The sequence below is a fragment of the Camelina sativa genome, chromosome 5 (genome assembly GCF_000633955.1).
Source record: "Camelina sativa cultivar DH55 chromosome 5, Cs, whole genome shotgun sequence".
Classification (NCBI taxonomy): Eukaryota; Viridiplantae; Streptophyta; class Magnoliopsida; order Brassicales; family Brassicaceae; genus Camelina; species Camelina sativa.
Genome location: NC_025689.1, coordinates 27,606,839 through 27,632,752, shown reverse-complemented (window position 1 = coordinate 27,632,752; position 25,914 = coordinate 27,606,839). Strand labels below are relative to the sequence as shown.

Here is a 25,914-nt window from a genome sequence, read left to right as displayed (position 1 = left end):
AACAGATGAGTTTAGTTGGCATTCGTAATATAATGTTAGCAGCTCTGTGTCAACACTGAAGGGAAGGACATTTTCGATGAGTGGCTCATTTAGTGGGTTTGAGGGACAAAGATCGCCGATATAATCTGATCTGGCTAGCCTTATGATAGAAGAGTCATAGCTCATATTTAAGATTCTGAACTTCACTGAGGCGATATTAAGCTCTGCCAATTCTCCTCTACAGTCGAGTTTGAAGTCAGGGTGACCACAGTATTCTCTGCCAGGTATCCAAAAGGGGTAGTAGAGATCTCGCAGATTTCCGCAGCTAAACCTTTCACTGCAACGTCGCCTAAGCTCATCAGCTGAAAAGTAGAACAAAAAATGGGATCACAAAGACCATCCTATGATTTTTAGGACAGAGGTTTTCTTGAAAACAGAGATAGCTAGATTTTGGGAACTGCTCTGTTTTATTTCTTGAACTACACTCAATAGGTAAATAGTGAAGAAGGATTATGTTAAAAACTTACCACTAGGTTGAGGTTGTGGTAGGCAACTAACTCCACCAGATGGTGAGGTTACGTTGCAGCAAATCTGTGTGGTACTGCTGTAACCACAGATTCCATGAGTGGATGAACATTCTTGACATGGTATCTCATTGATCACCAGCTTCATCTCAAACCCTTCTCGTAGAGCACTTTCCAAATTGGTCAAATTTAACTCTTTCTCCTCGGGAACAAAACTCGTTGGAACGTTAACTATGAAACTATCTTGGCAGGAGTACTTGTAATCAAGGCTTTGGGACATTGAGAAAAGACCTAGATCTGGACATGTATAACTTGAGCGGTAAGATAGCTTAGGATCACAATGGTATAAGACAGTGAGGCTCTTATATGTTGGGAAAAGCTTAAAGATCTCGCGGGGGAAGGTTGTGGTATTGAATCCAGCCGAACAAAAAGAACCTAGATGGTCTGTTCTAGCAAGTCTAAGGGTATTATATGTTTGATCTATATGGAAAACGTTGTACTCATGGTTCGAGATGCTTAGAGAGGTGATGTTTTTGAGGCAGTGAAGCTCCAGCAAGGGATGACCGCAAGATTTGGGACGATTCCCACCCCAGAAGGGGAACCCAGCAGTGAGATTACCATATTGGAACAGAGCCTCACACCACCCAAGGTCTTCTTTACTTAGAACACAAGGAAGAGGGTGGAATAAAAAGAAGAGGAAGAACAAGACCAGACAAGAAGTGGGGAGATAGTACATGATTTGTTTGAGAACTGTTTACAGTATGTCTTCTAGGTTTGGTTTGTGTTGGGAGGAGAGGAGTATACGAAGTCAAGGTATCATTTTTACAAAGACAAAGAGCTTATTTCATCCAATTGCTTAAGTTGACTATGAAAGACTTCCCTAAGTTTTCCCAAAGTCAATAGACCTTTTGGGGAAATAAAAACTTCTTTATATAATCTGATGATCAAGTGGGATCAATATGAGTTATTTTTTACTTTTTTGTCAACGATCAAAACCCTTCTCCTAGCTAACAACAAATTAATGTTTTAAATATTTGATCACTTAAATAATTAAACCAAGAATAAGTACAACCAGGCGATAACCAAATAATTCCACATTCTAGAGATATTCATTTCATAATTGTGGACTTAGATGTACTAATTCGATGTGACGATCATTAGATGATATTTTATTAAGAAAATTATTTTTAGTTCTAAAAAATTAATGTCAAGTAGACCAATTGGGTGAGAATTTTTATAAGCTTCAAATTTAATGTCAAGTAGACCCAACTAATTAAAAAGCTTCATTTTGTTTTTCTTTAAATATCATTCAATTTGTTGATGAGACCCCACAAATCAATAAAGAAAGAGTTTTTCTTATGTGTTGACACATCAGCTTTTTAGTTAAAAAAAGGAGTTTACACATCAATCAAAATATGTAATCAATAAAATTATACAGCTCATCTGTAATTTTGCCAACCTGTCAATATTCACAATTCCAAAAAAAATTAAAACCCTATAGAAAAAGGCCACGAATAATCGATTAGATGTTTTCCGGTTCTCTTTCTCTTTCAGTGACTTATATTTTCATAAACAAATTCTTTGTTTTGTATTTTTTGTGACTTTGAAATTTGGGATTATATATTAAGAGCATGATTATCGGAGGTTGTAAGAGGGGTCGTAAGAATTTTGGTAGGTTAAAATTAAATCAAAAGAAAAGAAAAAAGGGAAGAGACTCTTTTATATAACAGACTGAAATCAATTATAAGAGACGCTACGTGTCCATTTTTCGTTGGCCCAAGAGAATAATACAAAAGGGAAAAAAAAAATTTCTGCCCACAAAAGATTAATTTCTTTCTCTCTTTCTCTCTTTATCTCCCGATCAATTTCTCTCTTTCTCTCTCGATCAAAGTCTCCATCCGACGAAGGAAGATCTGCTTTAATCGGAGGTTATAGAATCAGTAAAACCATGGTCGGAGGCGATTTCAATCGGCAGAGATCTTATCGGCGGAGGCGACTTTAGCGGTGGTGATTTGAATCGTCGTGGAGATTCTAGCGGTGGCGATTTGAAGGAGTAGGCGATTCAATTGGAAGATATTGGATGAATTCGATTGAGAGGGTAAGTTTATCAGGGCATTAGGTTGATTTGATTTTGGTTTCTTGAAATTAGGGTTGTTTGATGTTTGTTCGAGAAATTAGGGTTCTTGGTGTGTTCTTCGTTCTGCTTTAAACGGATTAGGGTTTTTGGTGTTATTGTTTTCTGATTTGCTCTAAGTGTGTTTAGTTTATGGTGTGTTTGTGTTTCGTTTCTAAGTTTCTAAACTGAATCGTTCAAGACTTTTTTTATTATGATCATGTTATATTTACTTCTTTGCTATGTTATCTCAGGTATTGGATGATGCTTTGATCGATGTTCGTTGGCTTTGATGGACTCCTTCTTCTCTGTGCAAAGTCTTCATGGGTTTTTTTCTTCCTCTTTAAGTCTTAATACATCTTTAACTTTTTTTCTTCCCTATATGCGTGAATTAACTTCTCAGTCTCTCTTTTGATGCAGATCGAGAATACACCTGGATTACTGACTGTGTTGGAGGTTCAAATAGAAAACATTGTGGGAGATAAACTTTCAGGTTTAACATTATGATTTCTGGACTTGATGGAGATGTGATCAGGTTTCCTTCTCCTTATCTCTGTCATGGTTACCTCTATATTTCATGGAGATGTGGTCAGGTTTTCTTCTCCTAATGACTTATGCTTAATTATTGCAGCTGTACTTGATGGAGCTAAACAAGCTTTGTTGGAGAGATTTGTTCACTGGTATCCGGAGACCAGCGAGAGGTAAAATTTGCAACTTTCGTTTCTTCTTGAAATTATTTTTACAATTCAAACAGAGTGATTTTGCTGTACTCATTCAAGTGGGTGAAACTGAATAGCTAGTTTCTCTGGCGATTGTCATTGGTTTGATTCGTTTCCAGCTAATCTTAGTCTTTATCAAATCCAATCTTCAATCTGTTGGCATTTATATTTTGGTCTAGTAATTAAGTTTATTGTTTGTCCTGCATGTGTTTTGTTGGAAGCGAATCATGGAGGCTCCACTCCTCCTCCTACGGTTTGATTTTAATCATACTCTCATAGTTTCTCTTTGCCATGTTATTGAAAGTTGTTTCAGGTTCAAAGTAAGAGTTGCTGATCTTCCTAGTGAGTCTTACTAATTGGTCTCTTCTCTTTTCCTTGTAGAGGTTCTATAGGAGAAAAGCTGCTACATAGCACTACCAATATCATTCACAAGTCATAGAAGAGAGGTACATGGTTCATTTTCTTCCCATTTTATGATTCGCTTATAATCTATTGAGTTATGGTGTGTGATCCAAAATTTATTTTCTTCTAACTCTCAGAACGTTGAACCATTATAATGGCGACAAGAGAGCAAACAAGTCAGAGAGCGAGAGAGGTATCTCAACAAGTTCGTGTGCTTCCAAATCCTCTGCTTCATCATTTGTAAGTAAAAAGTCCCTGTTAGATTATTTCATTATAGTCTCTGAATCTTTTGTGTTTGTGTGCTTCGTTAAAGTATGAGAGTGAATCATTGATATTAAAGGTTTTGTTTGTTGGTTGTGAGTAATGTTCCTTTAGTACTTGTTAGTGTAGGTATTAGTCTAGTCATTCATTGATGTTAAAGGGTTTGTTTGTTGTTTGTGATAAATGTGTTTAGTACTTGTTAGTGTAGGTATTAGTCTTGTCAGTCATTGATGTCATTGTTTGAAGTTTTGTGTTAGTTAGTTGTGAAGATGTTTAATGTGTGGTTGGTGTAGTTTAGGGAAAGACTTAATTACAAAATTGAAACCAACTAGTTGTAAAAGTAAAAAAACGTAAACCTTATAAATTCAGTCTTCCTCTTCATAGTAAACTCGCAAATGAATCTCTTTATTCTCCTTTAACCCCTTTGAATCTCGATCATAATCTTCCTTATAAACTCCTTTGAATCTCTTTATTCTCCTTTAACCCCTTTGATATGGATCCTGACGAGTACATGAATCCATATCATCCTTCCTCTAGCTATGTCAATCTATTACAAAGTCAGCTTGAAACACAAAACCTCGAATACAGTCCTTCTCTAAGTCCATGTTCTGAACCTGCATCTCCTGCTCACCTCAAGAAAACCGCAAGTCAAGGCATGCTTGGTTACCAGCTGATGATATCATGCTTGTCTCCGGTTGGCTCAACACCAGCAAGGATCCGGTTAGATCTAATCAGCAAAGACTTGGTGCCTTTTGGGGAAGGATTGCAGATTACATTGCAAAATGTCCAAATGATGTACGTCGGCCAAAGAGGGAGGCGAGTCATTGTAAGCAGAGGTGGGGGAGGATAAACGACTTGGTGTGCAAGTTCGTCGGTTGTTACGAGACTGCTACAAGAGAGAAGTCGAGTGGACAGAGTGAAGATGACGTGATGAAGGTAGCACATGAAATATTCTTCAATGATCAAGGACATCGGTTTACCTTGAAGCATGCTTGGCGAGACTTAAGGTATGATCAAAAATGGTGTGCGTCCATATCTGCTAAAGGCAATGGAGTGAAGAGGGGAAGGGAGGATGCACATCTGCTGAATGACATTGGTGGATCACAGCCACGTCCTCCTGGTGTTAAGGCTGTAAAGGGGAAGTCGAAAAAGAGCACTAGTACACAACCGGATGTGGAGGAAGATGGAAAAGCTTTCTTGGAGTTTCAGTTGGAACGTGTAGAGAGGATGTATGAGATGAAACAGAAAGATTTCGCCTTGAAGGAGAAAGAGTTCGCTATGAAGAAGGAGCATATGAAGCATGTTATGCTTGAAAATCTGATTGCTAAGAAGGATTCACTATCTGAATCCGAGAAAGCTCTTAAGGACAAGCTAATTGATGACATGATGTCATCAGGTTGAATCCGAATTATGCTTATGTTTTTAGTGTTCTATGTATTTGGTTGTTGTAGTTTCGAATATTGTTGTGTTCTAAATATGTTTGTGTTTTTTGTGTTCTAAGTATTTGGTTGTAATCGGACAAGCTTGTGTTTTTTTGTAATCGGACAAGCTTTATGTAATCCAAGTGTTTCTTGTTTTGGTGTAATCGAATTGTTTCTACTTAGTTTATGTTTTACTTAGTTTATGTTTCAGTTTGATGTGTTTTTAATAGTTTTAACCGATTGATGTGTTTTAGTTTCAGTTTTGTTTGTGTCTTTGATTCAGTTTTATTTGTGTTTTTATTCAATTTTGTTTGTGTTTGTGTTTGTGTTTTTGTTTCAGTGATGCTTCGTAATCAAGATGATGAACCAGATGTCATCCCGTGACACCAAAAGAACAGCAAATGTGACACCAAAAGAAGGAATCAAGTGATGAAGTCGGTCAAGATTATGTACTTTCACCACATGTTTTCATCCCCGTGACACCATGTATAATTATGTACTTTCACCACATGTTTTTACAAGGGTTTTTGTATTTTTGTACATCTACCACATCTTATCTTTTCATTTAAGACCACAAATTGTATTCAATATTTTCTATCCACATATTTATAGTTTTGATTGTCCCAAAATTTCCTATATATGTCCACTACTAGCACACAAAATATTCACACCAAACCAATGAAAACACAACTTCATCTCTAAATTCTAAACACCAAAACACTTTTCCTTTATTTCCAAAAGCTCCAAAATGGCTTCTTCTTCTTCCCATAATGATGATGTTGATGATATACTTGATGAATGTTTTAATCAAACATGCGATCAAATCATCAATAATGTATGGCAAAATCTTCTTACTCCACCAATCCAAAGTCAACCACCACCTAAACCAAGAAAAAAGTAAATTCACATTGAGAGAAATTGAGAAGTCGGTCATGACCACTTGTGGAATGATTATTTCAGTGATGCTCCTACTTACCCTACCAACATTTTCCGTCGCCGTTTTAGAATGAACAAGCCATTATTCATGGGTATTGTCGATAAGCTTGCAAATGAAGTCCCCTATTTTCAACAAAGAAGAGATGCTACCGGAAGGTTGGGTATGTCTACATTGCAGAAGTGTACAGCAGCAATTCGTATGATGACATATGGTTCTGCAGCTGATGCGTTTGATGAATACCTCCGACTTTCTCCAAACGTGGCGCTAGCATGTTTGGACAAATTTACAGATTCAGTCGTAAATTTATTTGGAGATGAGTACTTGAGAAGACCCACACCAGCAGATCTTCAAAGACTACTTGACGTTGGCGAGTATCGCGGATTTCCCGGCATGATAGGAAGCATCGATTGTATGCATTGGGAGTGGAAGAATTGTCCTACCGCATGGAAAGGTCAATACACCCGCGGAACAGGAAAGCCCACAATTGTTTTAGAGGCGGTGGCTTCGTATGATCTCTGGATCTGGCATGCTTTCTTTGGACTACCAGGTACATTAAACGATATCAATATTCTTGATCGATCTCCAGTCTTTGATGATATTTTGCATGGTCGAGCTCCTAAAGTGAAATACAGTGTCAACGGACATGAGTATAAATTGGCTTACTATCTGACAGATGGTATTTATCCAAAATGGGCTACTTTTATCCAATCTATTCCACTGCCACAAACTCCAAAAGACGCTTTATTTGCGAGACAACAAGAAGCTGTGCGTAAAGATGTAGAGCGTGCTTTTGGAGTTTTGTAGGCTCGATTTGCCATAGTCAAAAACCCGGCTCTTATTTGGGATATAGTAAAAATTGGGAAAATAATGAGAGCGTGTATCATACTGCATAATATGATAGTAGAGGACCAACGAAATGGGTACAATCTGTTTGATCAAACTGAATTCGCACAAAGGGAGTCAAGTGCTTCAGAAGTTGACTACACGCTTCCAACACCCATGCCTTCATGTGTCGCTACTATGCTCAAGAATCGAAAGGATGTTCGTGATAAAGAAAAAAATAAATGCTTGCAAGATGATTTGATTGAGAATATTTGGGCAAAATTTGGAGCAAATCAGTATTAAAATTAATCATTCTCTCCATTTATAAATTGCACTTCTGTTGTAATATTTATTAATGTTTTTATTATGTTTTGTATGTTTGAAAATTAATTAAAATGCATTATTTTCTAATTTAATAAAATCTTAAATGTTTACACATTTATACCACTTCTATTCTAATTAAAATTTAAAAATTTTTAAAAAATAATATTTTCAAAAATAAGAGACCCAAAATAAGAACCTACCAATAAATAAGAAAATTTTATCTAAGAGATCGTGGGTTTTTATTTTAAAAAAAACACACAGTTAATTCATATTAAATTTAACAACCCCCTACTAACATACTATCGATAAACTTTCTCTAAGTGAAATGTTGATTTCGACGGAATAGTTCCTAACGTATTGCTTCGATTGAGGGTGTATCCTGGTTTTTTAAGAGAAAACAAGTGTGGATGGGTTCTCTTTGCTTTATAATTTGTATATGATGGTTTCAATCTATGCAAGTTTAATCGTTTCGTTAGTATTTGATGTTTGTCCTCTATATAATAAAATATGAATTTATTTTGTGTATTTAAGGTTTNTAATATGATAGTAGAGGACCAACGAAATGGGTACAATCTGTTTGATCAAACTGAATTCGCACAAAGGGAGTCAAGTGCTTCAGAAGTTGACTACACGCTTCCAACACCCATGCCTTCATGTGTCGCTACTATGCTCAAGAATCGAAAGGATGTTCGTGATAAAGAAAAAAATAAATGCTTGCAAGATGATTTGATTGAGAATATTTGGGCAAAATTTGGAGCAAATCAGTATTAAAATTAATCATTCTCTCCATTTATAAATTGCACTTCTGTTGTAATATGTATTAATGTTTTTATTATGTTTTGTATGTTTGAAAATTAATTAAAATGCATTATTTTCTAATTTAATAAAATCTTAAATGTTTACACATTTATACCACTTCTATTCTAATTAAAATTTAAAAATTTTTAAAAAATAATATTTTCAAAAATAAGAGACCCAAAATAAGAACCTACCAATAAATAAGAAAATTTTATCTAAGAGATCGTGGGTTTTTATTTTAAAAAAAACACACAGTTAATTCATATTAAATTTAACAACCCCCTACTAACATACTATCGATAAACTTTCTCTAAGTGAAATGTTGATTTCGACGGAATAGTTCCTAACGTATTGCTTCGATTGAGGGTGTATCCTGGTTTTTTAAGAGAAAACAAGTGTGGATGGGTTCTCTTTGCTTTATAATTTGTATATGATGGTTTCAATCTATGCAAGTTTAATCGTTTCGTTAGTATTTGATGTTTGTCCTCTATATAATAAAATATGAATTTATTTTGTGTATTTAAGGTTTGTAACGTGAGTTCTTCTTATATAAAAAATAAAAACATAATCATGAGATTTGAATACTTTTTGTGTTTTTTTTTTAATATATCTTTTTGTTTGTGTGTTTTGCAGTTCCAACTTTCCTCTTCAATCGTATTTATACATTCTTTTCCATGAACTGGCTGGACGACCTGCTTCTTGGTGGTTTGTTGATGAGAAGGTAAGCAAAGTAAACTTAATGATGTAGATTCTAATTCGTATATATAACTGCATATCTCTTACACTAATGTCGATTTGATGTAAATGAGTGGTAGAGAGAAGTGTCACTTGTGTATACCATTTGATGTTCTGTTTGGTGCTTCTAAATGGATTAGGCTTAACAATAATGGCTTTGCTTAATGTGTCGTTTGATACTCTTAAGTATTGATTTTGTGTTTAAATACTATTTTCTTTGGCCAAATTAAAAATGCTTTTTTCTAAACTATAATTAGTTGATGACTGGAATAGATTCTTTACATTATTTACTTTACAATATTTTGGTAGAGAAAACATGGCAGAATTTCACACATGAAATTCTTCAAAATAATTTCTTTAAGATTTCAGTGTCCTTCATATGCTTATTGATTCATCCTTTGCAAGTTGACTGCAATTCATTCTTTGGTACGTCTTTCAAGTCACAACTCACTATGGTAAGATCAGACAGTTCAAAATCGAATTTCTTCTCTCAGGAAACCAGAATAACCGTTCATGGAGTTCAGCTCTCATGGGCCCCAGGAACGTGAGAGAGGTTCGACCATAGCAGTCCGGCCCGTTCATCAGAGGAAACCCAATCCGCGTTACCTAGATTGATCTCGCGAACAGTCTAGGATCTTCATTTATTTCCGTTGCTGAATAATAGGAGAATATACTCCTTCTATGTTTTTCCATTTCGTTATTTCCTTCCACGTATCAAGGGATGGATTGTCCCGAATCTTTGTTTCAGTACTCTTTATAAATCAATGTAAAACCCAAAAATAAAGGTAGTCTAAACTACCAAACAAATATCTTGTGTTGTGTTCGTGTAAACACCAATTGGGACCTTACCAATTGGTATCAGAGCAGTGTAACAGAGGGGCTTGATCCGGACCACTGGCGTGGTGTCAAGTATGGGTAACAAGGAGAGAATCGAGGACTTGGAGGCTAACATGGGAGATATGCAGGACGAGATCGTCAAGATGAGAGAGGGCATGGCAGAAAAGTTTCAGTCATTGGAACTCGCTGTCAATTGTCTAGCAGAATCGGTGATGAGTAACCAGGAAGACCAAGGCAATGCTCAACGCTCGGAGAGACGTGGAGACACCAACCGGGCGTTGTTTCGCATGGACAACACTAATCCGTTCGCAGGTGGGAGGTCGGTGAAGCTTGAATTTCCACGATTCAAGGGGGGTGATCCGACATCATGGGTGAGCAAAGTCAAACAATACTTTGATTACCATGGTACCGTGGAAGAACAGAGGGTCCAGTTCGCTTCTTACCATTTGTAGGACGAAGCAAATGAGTGGCGGCAGGCAACTGCGAAAGGGTTGCTGCAACACGGGGTTCCCCTGACTTGGCAAGTGTTCGAAGAAGAGTTGTGGGTCCGTTTTGGGCCTACCGATGGGGATGACTTCGACGAAGCACTGTCAAAGATTCAGCAGAAGGGGACGTTGCAAGAGTACCAAAGAGAATTTGAGAGACTCCAGAACAAGGTAGAGGGGTGGACTCAAAAGGCGTTGATTGGTACCTATATTTGAGGGCTCAACTCTTCTATCGCAGACAGCGTCCGAATGTTCAGGACAAAGACGCTCAAGGAAGTTTTGAATCTGGCTAGACTTAAAGACGAACAAATGCAACGCGGGAGGGAGAGATTCAGTAGTAGTCCATCAGCGATGAGCTACGGCACGCCTACATCTCGGTTCCATCAATCCACAATGGGTAACCGGGTCGAATCGTTCAGGGAAGTCGACTCTAAAACCAAAGAATCTGCATCGTCATCACCACGTCGTTTGAGCTGGGATGAGTTGAAGAAAAAGAGGAGTTTAGGCCTATGCTTCAGCTGCGACGAGAAATATATTCCAGGTCATATGTGCAAGCAACCGAAACTGTTTGTCATGGAGGGAGAAGGAGATGACGACAGTGACTCAGACAAAGAAGTGGAGGGAGAGCCGAGATATGATGAAGCTCCAGAGATCACCACCTATGCACTGACCGTTTGGAGTGGACCACAGACAATCCGCTTGTCAACCTGCATTGGCAAACATCACCTCACGGCGTTGGTCGATAGCGGGTCCACGCACAGTTTCATCAGTGAAAGAACGGCGAGGGAGTTGAGGATTGACCCAACACCGGTGAAACCGTTTGTAGTGAAGGTGGCAGATGGGAAGCCATTGCAGTGTCAAAGCAAGTTCGAATCGGTCAGGGTGGGCTTCGGAGCAGTGGACTTCACCATGACGCTATATGCTCTACCCCTTGTGGGGCTAGACATGGTCTTAGGAGTGCAGTGGTTGAGGTGCCTAGGACCAATGGTCTGTGACTGGAAGGAGCAAACGATGGAGTTCGAGTGGGGAGGGGAGACATTCAAACTCAGAGGAATACAACCAAACCTTCAAGTCGGCGGTCTGCAGGAGATGGAGAAAGAGGCTCGTCAGGGACAATCTCTGTTCGCCATACATATTGCCGAGGCGGCAGAGAAGGAGTGCATCATTCCAGAGGGCATTCGACCCTTGATCCAGGAGTATGACGACCTTTTCCAACCACCAACGCAACTACCGTCGCAGAGAGACATTGAGCATCATATTCCGTTGAAAGAGGGAACAGACCCGGTCAATGTCAGGCCATATCGGTACGCCCATTTCCAGAAAAATGAGATGGAGAAATAAGTAAACGAGATGCTGAAGGCTGGTATCATTCGCACAAGTATTAGCCCCTTCTCGTCACCAGTGCTTTTGGTCAAGAAAAAGGATGGGACGTGGCGGTTCTGTACGGACTACAGGGCTCTCAACTCCGTCACCATTAAGGACCGTTTTCCGATCCCTACTGTTGATGATATGCTCGATGAGCTCCATGGGGCTGCTTTCTTCACTAAGCTGGACTTGACTGCTAGATACCACCAAGTGCGAATGCATCCCAGAGATGTGCATAAGACCGCATTTCGAACCCACAACGGCCACTATGAGTACTTAGTCATGCGGTTTGGGCTCTGTAACGCACCATCGACTTTCCAAGCGCTTATGAACGACATCTTCAGGCCCATCCTCGCCAGTACATGCTAGTATTTTTCGACGATATCCTTGTTTACAGTGCGACATGGGAAGAACATGTGCATCACATGGAGCAGATTTTTGCTATCTTACGCAAACACTGGCTAGCCGTGAAGCTCAAGAAATGCGAGTTTGGACAGCGGAAACTAGAATATCTGGGACATATAATCTCCAACAAAGGTGTGAAGGTGGACCGAACCAAGATCCAAGCTATGCTTGACTGGCCAACACCCACGAATGTCACCGAGTTACGAGGATTTCTTGGCTTGACTGGGTATTACCACAAGTTTGTACAAAACTATGGGATAATTGCCAGGCCATTGACTAACTTGCTTCGCAAGGGAGGGTTCGAATGGGCAGAAGAGGCAGAGGTTGCTTTTGCGGCTCTCAAGACGACACTTACCACAACTCCAACAATGGCTCTACCGGATTTCTCAAGTCCGTTTGTTATACAAACCGATGTGTCCGAAGATGGTATTGGCGCCATTTTATCGCAGAACGAGAAACCAATCGCTTTCATGAGCAGGTCGCTGGGAGTAGCAAAACGATCGTGGTCCACCTACGCCAGGGAGATGCTGGCCATTGTAGTGGCAATAAGAATGTGGCGACCGTACCTGCTGGGGAGGAGATTCCTCATATAGACCGACCAGATCAGCCTACGTTATCTCCTTGAGCAGCGCATCTTAACGCCTGAACAACAAAAGTGGATGGGAAAACTAGTGGGTTACGACTATGAGATTTCGTACAAACCAGGCAAAACCAATGTGGTCGCTGATGCTTTATCGCGTGTTCCAAGGATTCCGGTTTTAAATGCTATCTCGGTGCATCATACGTCATTGTGGGACGACATACGAGCATTGGCGAAGGAGGATGCTTATATGCAGCGTATGGGTCGACTAGCACGCTCCAAACCAGGGTGTCCTTACGCATGGAGGAACGACCTATTATGCTACAAGAACCGGGTGACCATTCCCCCTAGCTCACCTTTGGTGAGCATCACGACACACCAATGGGAGGACACTTGGGTGTACTCCGTACGTATCGTCGACTGGCAAGGCAATTTTAGTGGCCCGACATGCATAGGATTGTGAAGGAATATGTGGTGGCTTGCGACATATGTCAACAGGCGAAGTCGTCGTCGTTGGCACCAGCCGGCTTGTTGCAGCCACTACCTATCCCGAACCAAGTCTGGGAGGATGTCTCTATGGACTTTGTTGATGACTTGCCACGGTCCGAAGGTCATACCTTGATCATGGTGGTGGTGGATTGACTGACGAAGTCCACCCACTTGGTTCCATTGGCACATCCGTATACTGCTAAGATTGTGGCGGCAAAATTTGTGGCTGCAATTGTGAAGCTCCATGGCATTCCGCGTTCCATTGTAAGTGACTGTGATCCCATTTTTGTCAGTTTCTTTTGGAAGGAGTTCTCGAGGTTGGATGGTACCAAGCTTCGTATGTCCACGGCCTATCATCCCCAGTTTGACGGTCAGCCAGAGGTGGTCAACCAGTGCATCGAACAATTCCTTCGATGCTTTGTTCAGAACCGACCCAAGCAGTGGAGAGCTTTGTTGCCGTGGGCAGAGTTTTGGTATAACACCACTTTCCACTCCTCAACGGGCACCACTCCTTTCCAAGCACTCTATGGATGCGCGCCACCCGCCATTCCTTTGTACGAATCTGGTTCCTCGACGCTCGCAGAAGTGGACGAGCAGTTGACCTCCCGTGACCAACTTCTTGATGAACTAAAGCAACACATTCAACAGGCTAACAACCGCACCAAGCAACTGGCAGATGCAAAACGCAGGGATGTGGAGCTTGAGTGTGGAGGATGGGTGTATCTGAGGTTACAACCGTATCGCCAACGGTCGGTTCTTCGTCGGACTTCACAGAAGCTTGCCCATAAGTTTTTTGGGCCCTTTCAGGTCATTGAGAAGGTGGGGGCTGTCGCATATCATTTGGCGTTACCAGCTAGTTCCCGCATACACCCTGTTTTTCATGTCTCATTACTCAAGCCTCACATTGGTCTAGAGACGCCGGTGCAAGGGGAGCTGCCGCCGTTGAGGGAGAATGGGTATCTTATCTTGCAGTCGGATTCTGCGCTCCAACAGCGTAAGGTTCGCTCGGGCAAGAAGGACGTGGTGGAGTTGTTGATCAAGTGGAGGGGACTGTATGCAGATGACGCTACGTGGGAGGAGGAGAGGCAAATTGCAGAAAGTTTTCCCGACTTTGTTCCGAACCTTGAGGACAAGGTTGCTGTTCGAGGGGAGGGTATTGATGGGCCGCGGGAACGTGAGAGAGGTTCGACCATAGCAGTCCGGCCCGTTCGTTAGAGGAAACCCAATCCTCGTTACCTAGATTGATCTCGCGAACAGTCTAGGATCTTCATTTATTTCCGTTGCTGAATAATAGGAGAATATACTCCTTCTATGTTTTTCCATTTCGTTATTTGCTTCCATGTATCAAGGGATGGATTGTCCCGAATCTTTGTTTCAGTACTCTTTATAAATCAATGAAAAACCCAAAAAGAAAGGTAGTCTAAACTACCAAACAAATATCTTGTGTTGTGTTCGTGTAAACNGCGGTTTGGGCTCTGTAACGCACCATCGACTTTCCAAGCGCTTATGAACGACATCTTCAGGCCCATCCTCGCCAGTACATGCTAGTATTTTTCGACGATATCCTTGTTTACAGTGCGACATGGGAAGAACATGTGCATCACATGGAGCAGATTTTTGCTATCTTACGCAAACACTGGCTAGCCGTGAAGCTCAAGAAATGCGAGTTTGGACAGCGGAAACTAGAATATCTGGGACATATAATCTCCAACAAAGGTGTGAAGGTGGACCGAACCAAGATCCAAGCTATGCTTGACTGGCCAACACCCACGAATGTCACCGAGTTACGAGGATTTCTTGGCTTGACTGGGTATTACCACAAGTTTGTACAAAACTATGGGATAATTGCCAGGCCATTGACTAACTTGCTTCGCAAGGGAGGGTTCGAATGGGCAGAAGAGGCAGAGGTTGCTTTTGCGGCTCTCAAGACGACACTTACCACAACTCCAACAATGGCTCTACCGGATTTCTCAAGTCCGTTTGTTATACAAACCGATGTGTCCGAAGATGGTATTGGCGCCATTTTATCGCAGAACGAGAAACCAATCGCTTTCATGAGCAGGTCGCTGGGAGTAGCAAAACGATCGTGGTCCACCTACGCCAGGGAGATGCTGGCCATTGTAGTGGCAATAAGAATGTGGCGACCGTACCTGCTGGGGAGGAGATTCCTCATATAGACCGACCAGATCAGCCTACGTTATCTCCTTGAGCAGCGCATCTTAACGCCTGAACAACAAAAGTGGATGGGAAAACTAGTGGGTTACGACTATGAGATTTCGTACAAACCAGGCAAAACCAATGTGGTCGCTGATGCTTTATCGCGTGTTCCAAGGATTCCGGTTTTAAATGCTATCTCGGTGCATCATACGTCATTGTGGGACGACATACGAGCATTGGCGAAGGAGGATGCTTATATGCAGCGTATGGGTCGACTAGCACGCTCCAAACCAGGGTGTCCTTACGCATGGAGGAACGACCTATTATGCTACAAGAACCGGGTGACCATTCCCCCTAGCTCACCTTTGGTGAGCATCACGACACACCAATGGGAGGACACTTGGGTGTACTCCGTACGTATCGTCGACTGGCAAGGCAATTTTAGTGGCCCGACATGCATAGGATTGTGAAGGAATATGTGGTGGCTTGCGACATATGTCAACAGGCGAAGTCGTCGTCGTTGGCACCAGCCGGCTTGTTGCAGCCACTACCTATCCCGAACCAAGTCTGGGAGGATGTCTCTATGGACTTTGTTGATGACTTGCCACGGTCCGAAGGTCATACCTTGATCATGGTGGTGGTGGATTGACTGACGAAGTCCACCCACTTGGTTCCATTGGCACATCCGTATACTGCTAAGATTGTGGCGGCAAAATTTGTGGCTGCAATTGTGAAGCTCCATGGCATTCCGCGTTCCATTGTAAGTGACTGTGATCCCATTTTTGTCAGTTTCTTTTGGAAGGAGTTCTCGAGGTTGGATGGTACCAAGCTTCGTATGTCCACGGCCTATCATCCCCAGTTTGACGGTCAGCCAGAGGTGGTCAACCAGTGCATCGAACAATTCCTTCGATGCTTTGTTCAGAACCGACCCAAGCAGTGGAGAGCTTTGTTGCCGTGGGCAGAGTTTTGGTATAACACCACTTTCCACTCCTCAACGGGCACCACTCCTTTCCAAGCACTCTATGGATGCGCGCCACCCGCCATTCCTTTGTACGAATCTGGTTCCTCGACGCTCGCAGAAGTGGACGAGCAGTTGACCTCCCGTGACCAACTTCTTGATGAACTAAAGCAACACATTCAACAGGCTAACAACCGCACCAAGCAACTGGCAGATGCAAAACGCAGGGATGTGGAGCTTGAGTGTGGAGGATGGGTGTATCTGAGGTTACAACCGTATCGCCAACGGTCGGTTCTTCGTCGGACTTCACAGAAGCTTGCCCATAAGTTTTTTGGGCCCTTTCAGGTCATTGAGAAGGTGGGGGCTGTCGCATATCATTTGGCGTTACCAGCTAGTTCCCGCATACACCCTGTTTTTCATGTCTCATTACTCAAGCCTCACATTGGTCTAGAGACGCCGGTGCAAGGGGAGCTGCCGCCGTTGAGGGAGAATGGGTATCTTATCTTGCAGTCGGATTCTGCGCTCCAACAGCGTAAGGTTCGCTCGGGCAAGAAGGACGTGGTGGAGTTGTTGATCAAGTGGAGGGGACTGTATGCAGATGACGCTACGTGGGAGGAGGAGAGGCAAATTGCAGAAAGTTTTCCCGACTTTGTTCCGAACCTTGAGGACAAGGTTGCTGTTCGAGGGGAGGGTATTGATGGGCCGCGGGAACGTGAGAGAGGTTCGACCATAGCAGTCCGGCCCGTTCGTTAGAGGAAACCCAATCCTCGTTACCTAGATTGATCTCGCGAACAGTCTAGGATCTTCATTTATTTCCGTTGCTGAATAATAGGAGAATATACTCCTTCTATGTTTTTCCATTTCGTTATTTGCTTCCATGTATCAAGGGATGGATTGTCCCGAATCTTTGTTTCAGTACTCTTTATAAATCAATGAAAAACCCAAAAAGAAAGGTAGTCTAAACTACCAAACAAATATCTTGTGTTGTGTTCGTGTAAACGCCTATTGGGACCTTACCAAGCTCAAGTCCTTAGGAAGTTATACTCTATTTTCTTCTTGCTTAGGTCTTTTGTACTTATTTTTGTTTTCATTAGTTTGTTAAATTAGAGTAAAAAACAAGGTTGTAGCTGCAAACAAGGTTTTTTCCCTAATATATTTACATTCATTCCAAAAAAAAGCAAAGTAAATTGCAGTATATTATAAATTGAAATCATAATAGACAACTCACTGTAATTTAGATAGATTTTTGTTTTCTAAAGACAACTCACAATTGATGCCTTCTTGGTTTTACACGGTAGTTTTTTTTGGGGAGTTGAGAAGATAGTTTTGTAAGAAGAAAATGGGGTTTTTGTTAAGTCAAAGTCTCTGTATGCATAAGGGAAGGAAGATGAAGGTGTGAATATTAATTTTGACGTGGTAGAGAATGGAGGAGCATAACATAAACCTGATTCCCTGAGTGGAACACTAACTTTTGAGTACTTCATTAAAAAGGTAATTTTTTTTTTCTCTTTTGTCATTTAGAAAATAGCGTTGAGTCAAAATGATTCATGTATATACAATTTCGTCATTTTAAATTTTTATATGAAGGTGAAAAAGTCTGTTTATGGTTTATTTATGTTTGATTGTGGTACTTAAAGGTTTTGTTTGGATTAACAAAGCTTCAAAAAAATAAAAATAAATTAATAACTTCTCTGCATCTTAGCCAAGGTTTATATTTGAAAATTTGGTATATAAGTTTGTCACAAACTAACTTATCGACATTTTTTAAAGTCTATTTAACTTGATATATATAGAGTGCTATTTCACAGCCAATGATTATTTTCTGGTATAGTTTGCTATATATATAAATTTTTGTTAGAAAATAACTTATCGATAAATTGTATAGACAACTTATTGTTATTATATCAGAAACTTAAATTTCTTATAAGTAAGAACCTGGTTGGATTTTTGTCATTAGATGTTGAAATCTCTAAAAATGGGTTTTGGAATTAGAAATATATGAATGAATTTTTTAATTTAAAAATATGAGTATAAGTAAAATTACTAAAATGAGCAAATGCAAAATACTAAATTTTAAAAACATTTAAAAACTTAACTAGTCATACTTACGTAAAACAAAATGAGCTTAAAAATCTATCCCTCGGCGTAGCGCGGATATTTGCTTAGTAGTTCAAATAGTTCAATTTCAAAGCTTCATTCATTTTTTTAGACATCAATTAAATTTACAAAACCTGACAAATAATACAATTTCAATTACGCAAAATAACACACTTGCTAGAATCGAATTTCGATTAAAAAAAAAAAATCTGCATAAGTGGACAACTAACCATGTAACTAACACTGTCCTACAACTCCAATTCTTTAAATGCAAAAACACAATATAATTGCACTACTATAAGTTAGAAATAGAAATAATTCTACATTGGAGAAACTTATTTCATTAATTGTTGTTGATATATTGCTTATTTACATGATATTTTCGAGGAAGCAATATATTAATGAAAGGAAAAAAAATTACAAGTCGACCAATAGGGTGAGATTAAAACCCTAATTATCTTCTTTTCCAACAAAAATATGTTTTACTACTTAAACCTGATTATTACTATTACACTATCCAAGTAATCTGAACTCTAGTTGCTCAAAAAAAGTGCTCAAAAAAGGAAAATGTCATCAGACGAACTCTGATGTTTTACTCAGAGAAAATCAAGAACTCATCAAAGAGCTCAGTAAACCACTACAAAGATCTCTACTTCCGAACCAAGTACTTGCAACTGTTTTCTACTCAAACCAAACCATGCTTTTGGAGACAATATTGGTCATACTAGGGACATCCTCAAACCTCAATACAATCCCTGAATGCCATCCCCATCCGTTTTCTCATAACAGTTGTAATTGTGTCTTGTTTCGTTTAATTTTCTGGCAAATATATAGGAACAAAAGTGAAAAATGTAAGCCTTTTCTCCTTTTTCTCTATTCTATTACTAAAGCATCATCTTATGGAGACACCACAGGGCCTTAACTTATTTTGAGACTGGTTTAAAAAAAAAACTTATACTCGCTAAGCTGTATCCAATGTAAAAAACAGGTTTTTTTATGTGGAATATATATTGGGTCAATTTGCTGAATAACCATATTCACAAATGTAATTAAGAATATAGCATATTACATGGAAAAATTAGAAAAATAGGATAAAGGATACATGGAATTACCATTTTGGTGTCTTGGGTTATTTGGTAGGTGGTGGCCATTGGTGGCCGGAGACTGGCGGACGGCGGTGGCCGGAGGTCGGAGGTGATCGGCGGTGGCCGGAGTTCGGAGGTGACCGGCGGTGGCCGGAGTTCGCCGGAGGTTGGAGGTGGCCGGCGGTACCCGGAGTTCGCTGGAGATCCGAAATTACTGGAATTCACCGGAGGTCAGAGTTTCACCGGTGGTGGGAGGTGGCCGGAATTAATGGCCGGTGGTTGACAGTAGTGGTGGCTAAAGGAAAACTAAACCCTAGAGAATAGTATATTGGGAACCCTAGGGTGATGGGGATAAAGAGGTGCAGGTAGAAGTGGTGTTGGTGGCAAGAAGGTAAAAGTGGTGGTGGTGATATGGAGTTGGTGGAGAGGTTATAACAAGATTAATATAGTATATATTATAGTTTATATAGAGTGTATTACTTTTTTATGGTTAGAGTAGTTATTTCTTGAATTATAATTTTTTTTTTAGTTATACAATGCAATTCCCCATATATATTTACATTCATATAAAAAAAACAATAGATTAACACTTGAAGTCAAAAAACTGAGAAAATCAGAAGCTTGGTTTTGATGCTAGCCAGAGTAGAACTGTAGAAGTCCATTGCGATATTTCCCATCGCCACTAATTTGAATAGACAATGCTGGTTCCTGACCTGCCTATCTATCAATTGAATGATCTGAGTCGGGGATTTGGGAACAGTCCCATGTCTGCGATCATTCCGCTCCTGCCAAATGGAGTGAACCACGATCTAGTTCCCTTTCAGACAACAAACAAATGGCATCTTACACATTAAACCAAAAAAAAAAACAAAACAAACAAAAGACTTTAAAATGATTTGTAATCGAAAACTTGAAGCTTAATGTTCTTGTCCAAAAATACTTGTCTAGGGAACACAGCCGATCCTATGGAAGGGCAGTGCTTGAACTTGAAAAATACTAAATTGATCACATACAACAATCTCGCCGAGACGATTAGTACTAATTTTTACTGTGATACGTCCATAATACATTACAATGTAACAACAACAAGAAAAAAAAGATAATGTCTTAGTACCCAAATGAAAAAGCATGAAACTTACATCCTAAATTTATTCCTCTATCATCTATAGTCTCCTAAATCACCTTTGGTCAGCTTTATTAAAAATTAGTGAAACAGATATAAGAGGCAGGGGATACTATTCTTCTCACTGAGAATTGTATTCCATAATTTACTATATAAAAGTCGCTTTCAGTCTGTGCAATAAAAAAACAAACAAGTCAAATAACCATCAAAGATCTGTACGAATTTTCTGACCGTTCTTACTTCATATACATAAAATAAATTTATTAAGCAATCCAAAACAAAAAAGGTTTAGTTGTCAACAAAACCGAATGTCCATCTTTCTTCTCTTCATCAGCTTCGTCGTCTTCTCCGTTGTTGACCTCCCGTCGTGCTTCTCTGCCGATCAACAGTATGAAGAGTGTAGCTTAGCTCTGAGATGTGGATCTGGACCGCAGGTGTTCGAGTCGAACACCACGTACCCGTTCTGGGGATCCAATAAACCCAAATCCTGCGGCCAATCATCGTTCGAACTCTCCTGCGTGGATAATCAAACCCTATCCATAGATATCGGGGATCTCAATCTTCGCGTAAGATCTGTGAATCTGGAGGATCAAGTAATTACCGTTGTTGATGAGAGCTGATTAGATGGGAACTGCCCACAGATTTGGAACTTCACTGGAGAGAAGGAGTTTACAGTAAACCTTTCCAGTTTCCACCGATAAGATTGATTTGTTCGATTGCCCCGAAAACATAAACTCGCTATCAAATATTTCTTGCCAAACAAGCAACGACAGTCGGATAACATATCACGTCTTTGGACCGGCGTATGTTCATGTCCATGGTTGTACAAAGGTTGAGGAAATTCCGATGCTTCGGTCTGCTAAGAACGACCTTCACCAGTCAAATGACTCGAACCGAGCATTAAAGCGGGCTTTGGATCAAGGGTTCGATTTGAAGTACAGCATAGCGAATCAAGTTTGCCAGACTTGTATCACTTCCAATGGGATTTGTGGTTCGGAGTCGGTGTCGGAAAATTTCCAATGTCTGTGTGAAGACAAGCCTCAAAAATCCTCCTGTCACGATAATCAAGGTTAGTCCTTCATCATTTACTTCTTTCAGTCCTAATTTTCATTTTTACTATTATGATTACATTTAAGATTAGTTCCATAGGATCGATTCTGAACATAGGTATACTTTGACCAATTGGTAGAGTTCAAAATTTTTATCGTTATTGACCCAATCGGCCAATCGTTTAAGTATGTGATTTAAGCAGTGAATATAAAAGTCTCTCAAAGTAAACTAATAGTGAGTCTCTGCTTCGGTCACTATACTCATTTGACTTTGACTTTGTCGTCGCGTAAGCTTATCTCTCTATTTGCGTAGCTCAGAAGAACTCAAGAGAACCAATGACCATGTACTATCCTTCCATTTCTTTTCTGATCTTTTTCTTCCTCTTCCACTTCTACTTCAAGTAAACATGAACTTGGATTGTGTGAGTGTGACATTCTGTTTTAATGTGGGAACATCACCGCTGGTTTCCCTTTCTGGGGAGGGAATCGTAAGAAACACTGCGGTCACCCATTGCTGGAGTTTCACTGCAACAAAAACAACAATGTTCGATCAAACGTATCTTTACATACACCAACACAACCTTACCAACATTATTCCGATCTTCCTTTGTTAATTTTCACAGGTTTAGACGTATCTTGCCAGTGGGCCTAGAGAGAACTGGTTGGGAAATTTCTTCCGACTTGGCATTAACTGCAACAATAACATCACCTGTTCAGTCATCTTACACCATTTCTACCAAGTTCTCCATATAGATCAAAGCAGAGCTTTTAGGTTATTTTAGCAAGTCTACATTGACAGCCACATGCAACCTTGCCTCCCAAAATTTTTTGAGCACCTACAAGACCCTCACTGTTTTCTACCTCTCAGAGTCTCAGACCTTAAGTTTCCTTACTGTTCTGAGTTATCCTGAGTCTCAAAAACTTCTAAAGATTTATTATGCGAAAATTTTATATGTCGAAAAAAATTTAAAAGTTTGATTCATAGAAAATTTGAACTGAAAAGACGGCAAATATTGTAAAAATGGATCCTATCTTCGGAATATTTTATTAAGTATAAGAAACGGCTAAGCACATATCATGACTTTGAAGTCATGCGACAAAATAAAATTAAAAAGGTTGGTCAAAGAGACCAAATCGTACCTTCATTTATTCAACTCTTGCAAAGTCACGACATACATACACCAAAACCATTGACATATTCCTCCATCTCTTCACCATTTGTTTTTTTTTTTTTTGTATGAAAGTTAAATTATATTCACCAAAAAAACAGTAGTCCGAAGACGTTTTTTACAACTTTAAAACAAAGTTTTAAAAGCAAAAATTACTAAAAACTTGAAATGGAAGAAAGAGGATGGGATTGAAGCCAAAGCTGAAGACCACCCTCATAGCCAGAAGAGGTTGTCAGCGTGAGTAAACGATTACGGATATTCTTGTCAATGAAGCGGCAGAGAGAGGATGACGGAGTGGAGCTTCGCCATACCTTCGTGCATTACGTTCTCGCCAAATACTGTGTATAGTAGACTGAAAAGCATAGCGCAGAACAAAGAGTTGAAGCCTTGGAATAGAAGAGTCATCAAGCATAGGACCCAAAGTAGCCCAGGAAGTGGTGAACCGAACCCCCAGAAACCTCTGAACCAGAGCTGACCACACGCTTGAAGAATAGGAACAGGAGAAAAATAGATGTTCTCTTGTTTCCCCATAACCCTGACAAAGAACACAAGCTCCGTTTGCAGCAGTGTTCCACTGAACCAATTTGTCACCAGTAGAGAGCCTATTATGGAATGCAAGCCAAGCGATAAAGGATAATTTAGGTGTTGAGTGGGTAAACCAAACGCCTGCAGACCAGTCCTAGGGCGCATTTGGTTGCCGTATCAAACACCAAGTATCATAGGACAAAAATTTATTTTTAAAAGAACCGTTCTTCTGTTTCCAGAGAGAGCGATCACCACCTTGAAGTTGCACTGATTGACGGATAGAGTCAAGAATATCCTCAATCTGATTCAGTATATCAACACGGTGCCGACGTCTCCTATGCGACAGAGCCTCTGCCACAGTACTCTGCTGTGGTATCCCCATATCAATGCTACCCCGGTTCCCAAGATGAGCAAACAGCTGACCAAGCGGATTCCAAACATCTAACCAAAAAGATGTTTCAGTGCCAGATGTGATCTCCTTCTTATGCAAAGTCGCTGCAAGCTCATGATACTTCGGTAACTTCCGCCACATCCATGATCCACCAACGCTCCTCTCATTAACTGACCAGATGGAGCCAGTTCGGACCAAGTTTCTTCGAACCTCGTTGACCCAAAGAGAGTTACTAGCAGACACAAGACGCCAAATGAGCTTCAAAATGCACTGTGTTCGTATCCTGCAGACGACGAAGCCCCAAACCTCCTTCCTGCTTTGGTTTACACACATCAAGCCAAGAGATTTTTGCCTTTTTCGAGCTTAGGTCCGGACCAGACCACAAGAAAGCCGAGAAAAGGCTATCCATCTCCCGAAGGCACCGTTTCGGCAGACGAAAAGCAGAGAGCCAGAAGTTGGTTAAGCTGGATAACACTGACTTTATTAACTGAAGCCTGCCCGCAAAAGACAAGAAACGTCCTGTCTAGGAGGAGATACGAAGACGAATGCATTCAAGTAGAGGTAAATAATCAGCATGTGTCATAGATCGAGTGAGGAGTGGGACCCCCAAATACCGGACAGGGAGAGAGCCAACTGCAAACGGAAAGTGGTGCAGGATGTCTTGCTGATGTTGCGGGGAGAAGCCAGCCATGAACAGAGTGGATTTCTCTAGACTGATTTTGAGGCCAGAGACAACTTCAAACCGTTTGAAAACAGCTTAAGTCTCTGCAACAGAGTGTGAGCTACCATCAGAAAAAATGAGAATATCGTCAGCAAAGCAGAGATGGGTGAGGTTCATTGTTTTGCAGCGAGGGTGATGGCAAATACGATGATCAGTAGCAGCCTTATCCAGCAGTAGAGACAACACATTCATACATATGACAAATAGATAAGGGGACAAAGAACATCCTTGCCGCAAGCCTCTTGTACTTTGAAAGTAACCAGCGAGCTCCCCATTTACTTGCATAGAGAAGGAAGCCGAACAAATGCAGAGTTCAATCCAGTGAATAAAAGCCGGAGGAATATTGATAGCTTTGAGGATGTTCAGTAGAAACGGCCATTGCACTGAATAAAAAGCCTTGGAGATTGATATGTTTATACTTTGTCTCTCCTTAGCCTATTTTTATCATGCATTTAGCTAGGATAACTCATTGGTTTGCATCATTTTTTAGTTCTTTCTATACACTTTGCACGTCTAGGTAGCTCTTGCATCATCCTTGCATACATTGTGCATCTTGGAGTATTTCAGGTATTTAGGAAACATTGGAAGCCATTCTCGTCCGAGCCATGGTCACCATCTGCGTTTCGTCCGAGCCATGGTCACCATCTGCGTTTCGTCCGAGCCATGGTCACCATCTGCGTTTCGTCCGAGCCATGGTCACCATCTGCGTTTCGTCCGAGCCATGGTCACCATCTGCGTTTCGTCCGAGCCATGGTCACCATCTGCGTTTCGTCCGAGCCATGGTCACCATCTGCGTTTCGTCCGAGCCATGGTCACCATCTGCGTTTCGTCCGAGCCATGGTCACCATCTGCGTTTCGTCCGAGCCATGGTCACCATCTGCGTTTCGTCCGAGCCATGGTCACCATCTGCGTTTCGTCCGAGCCATGGTCACCATCTGCGTTTCGTCCGAGCCATGGTCACCATCTGCGTTTCGTCCGAGCCATGGTCACCATCTGCGTTTCGTCCGAGCCATGGTCACCATCTGCGTTTCGTCCGAGCCATGGTCACCATCTGCGTTTCGTCCGAGCCATGGTCACCATCTGCGTTTCGTCCGAGCCATGGTCACCATCTGCGTTTCGTCCGAGCCATGGTCACCATCTGCGTTTCGTCCGAGCCATGGTCACCATCTGCGTTTCGTCCGAGCCATGGTCACCATCTCCGTTTCGTCCGAGCCATTGTCACCATCTCCGTTCCGTCCAAGCCATGCTCCTCAGCCTTCCATCTGAGCTATGATGACATTGCATTCCATTCAACGCACACGGACTCGATCGAACATGTCGGGAAGAAGGACGTTTGGTTTCACACACTTCAGGAGATTACCGAACCGACGCTTTACCTTGTCGGTTTAAGTTTTAGGGCTTTCCATGTTGGACTACTATATATACATTTTGTTAAGTCTTTGC

General features: G+C 40.9%; 3 protein-coding genes and 1 pseudogene across 9 annotated transcripts; 3 read left to right on the top strand and 1 right to left on the bottom strand.

Moving 5' to 3' along the window:
* LOC104789638 overlaps positions 1–25,914 on the top strand; it is a 96,371-nt pseudogene that overhangs the window by 56,502 nt on the left and 13,955 nt on the right.
* On the bottom strand, positions 183–1,267 carry LOC104789640 (LEAF RUST 10 DISEASE-RESISTANCE LOCUS RECEPTOR-LIKE PROTEIN KINASE-like 2.7). Its single transcript, XM_019245147.1, has 2 exons — positions 507–1,267; positions 183–328 (listed from the first exon to the last, which is right to left on the bottom strand). Exons 1-2 carry the CDS (start codon positions 1,237–1,239, stop codon positions 183–185), a joined length of 879 nt encoding a protein of 292 aa, XP_019100692.1. The 5' UTR covers positions 1,240–1,267.
* On the top strand, positions 2,320–6,034 carry LOC104787694 (glutathione S-transferase T3). 7 transcript variants are annotated; one of them, XR_768016.2, is made up of 8 exons: positions 2,320–2,601; positions 2,871–2,943; positions 3,037–3,151; positions 3,248–3,317; positions 3,557–3,588; positions 3,717–3,781; positions 3,875–3,977; positions 4,536–4,629. XR_768016.2 is itself a non-coding variant. In XM_019246033.1 (4 exons), exon 4 carries the CDS (start codon positions 4,680–4,682, stop codon positions 5,397–5,399), a length of 720 nt encoding a protein of 239 aa, XP_019101578.1. In that variant the 5' UTR covers positions 3,324–3,588; positions 3,728–3,781; positions 3,875–3,977; positions 4,636–4,679; the 3' UTR covers positions 5,400–5,606. The 7 variants fall into 7 exon arrangements, 2 of the variants coding, with proteins under 2 accessions (XP_019101578.1, XP_010511602.1); XR_002038203.1 differs by lacking the exon at positions 4,536–4,629 and adding an exon at positions 5,760–6,034 and having other exon boundaries at positions 2,321–2,601; positions 3,728–3,781; XR_768014.2 differs by lacking the exon at positions 4,536–4,629 and adding an exon at positions 5,760–6,034 and having other exon boundaries at positions 2,322–2,601.
* LOC104787693 lies at positions 6,102–7,477 on the top strand. The gene is made up of 2 exons (XM_010513298.2): positions 6,102–6,903; positions 7,030–7,477. The coding sequence occupies exons 1-2, from the start codon at positions 6,426–6,428 to the stop codon at positions 7,158–7,160; spliced, it is 609 nt and encodes a 202-aa protein (XP_010511600.1). The 5' UTR covers positions 6,102–6,425; the 3' UTR covers positions 7,161–7,477.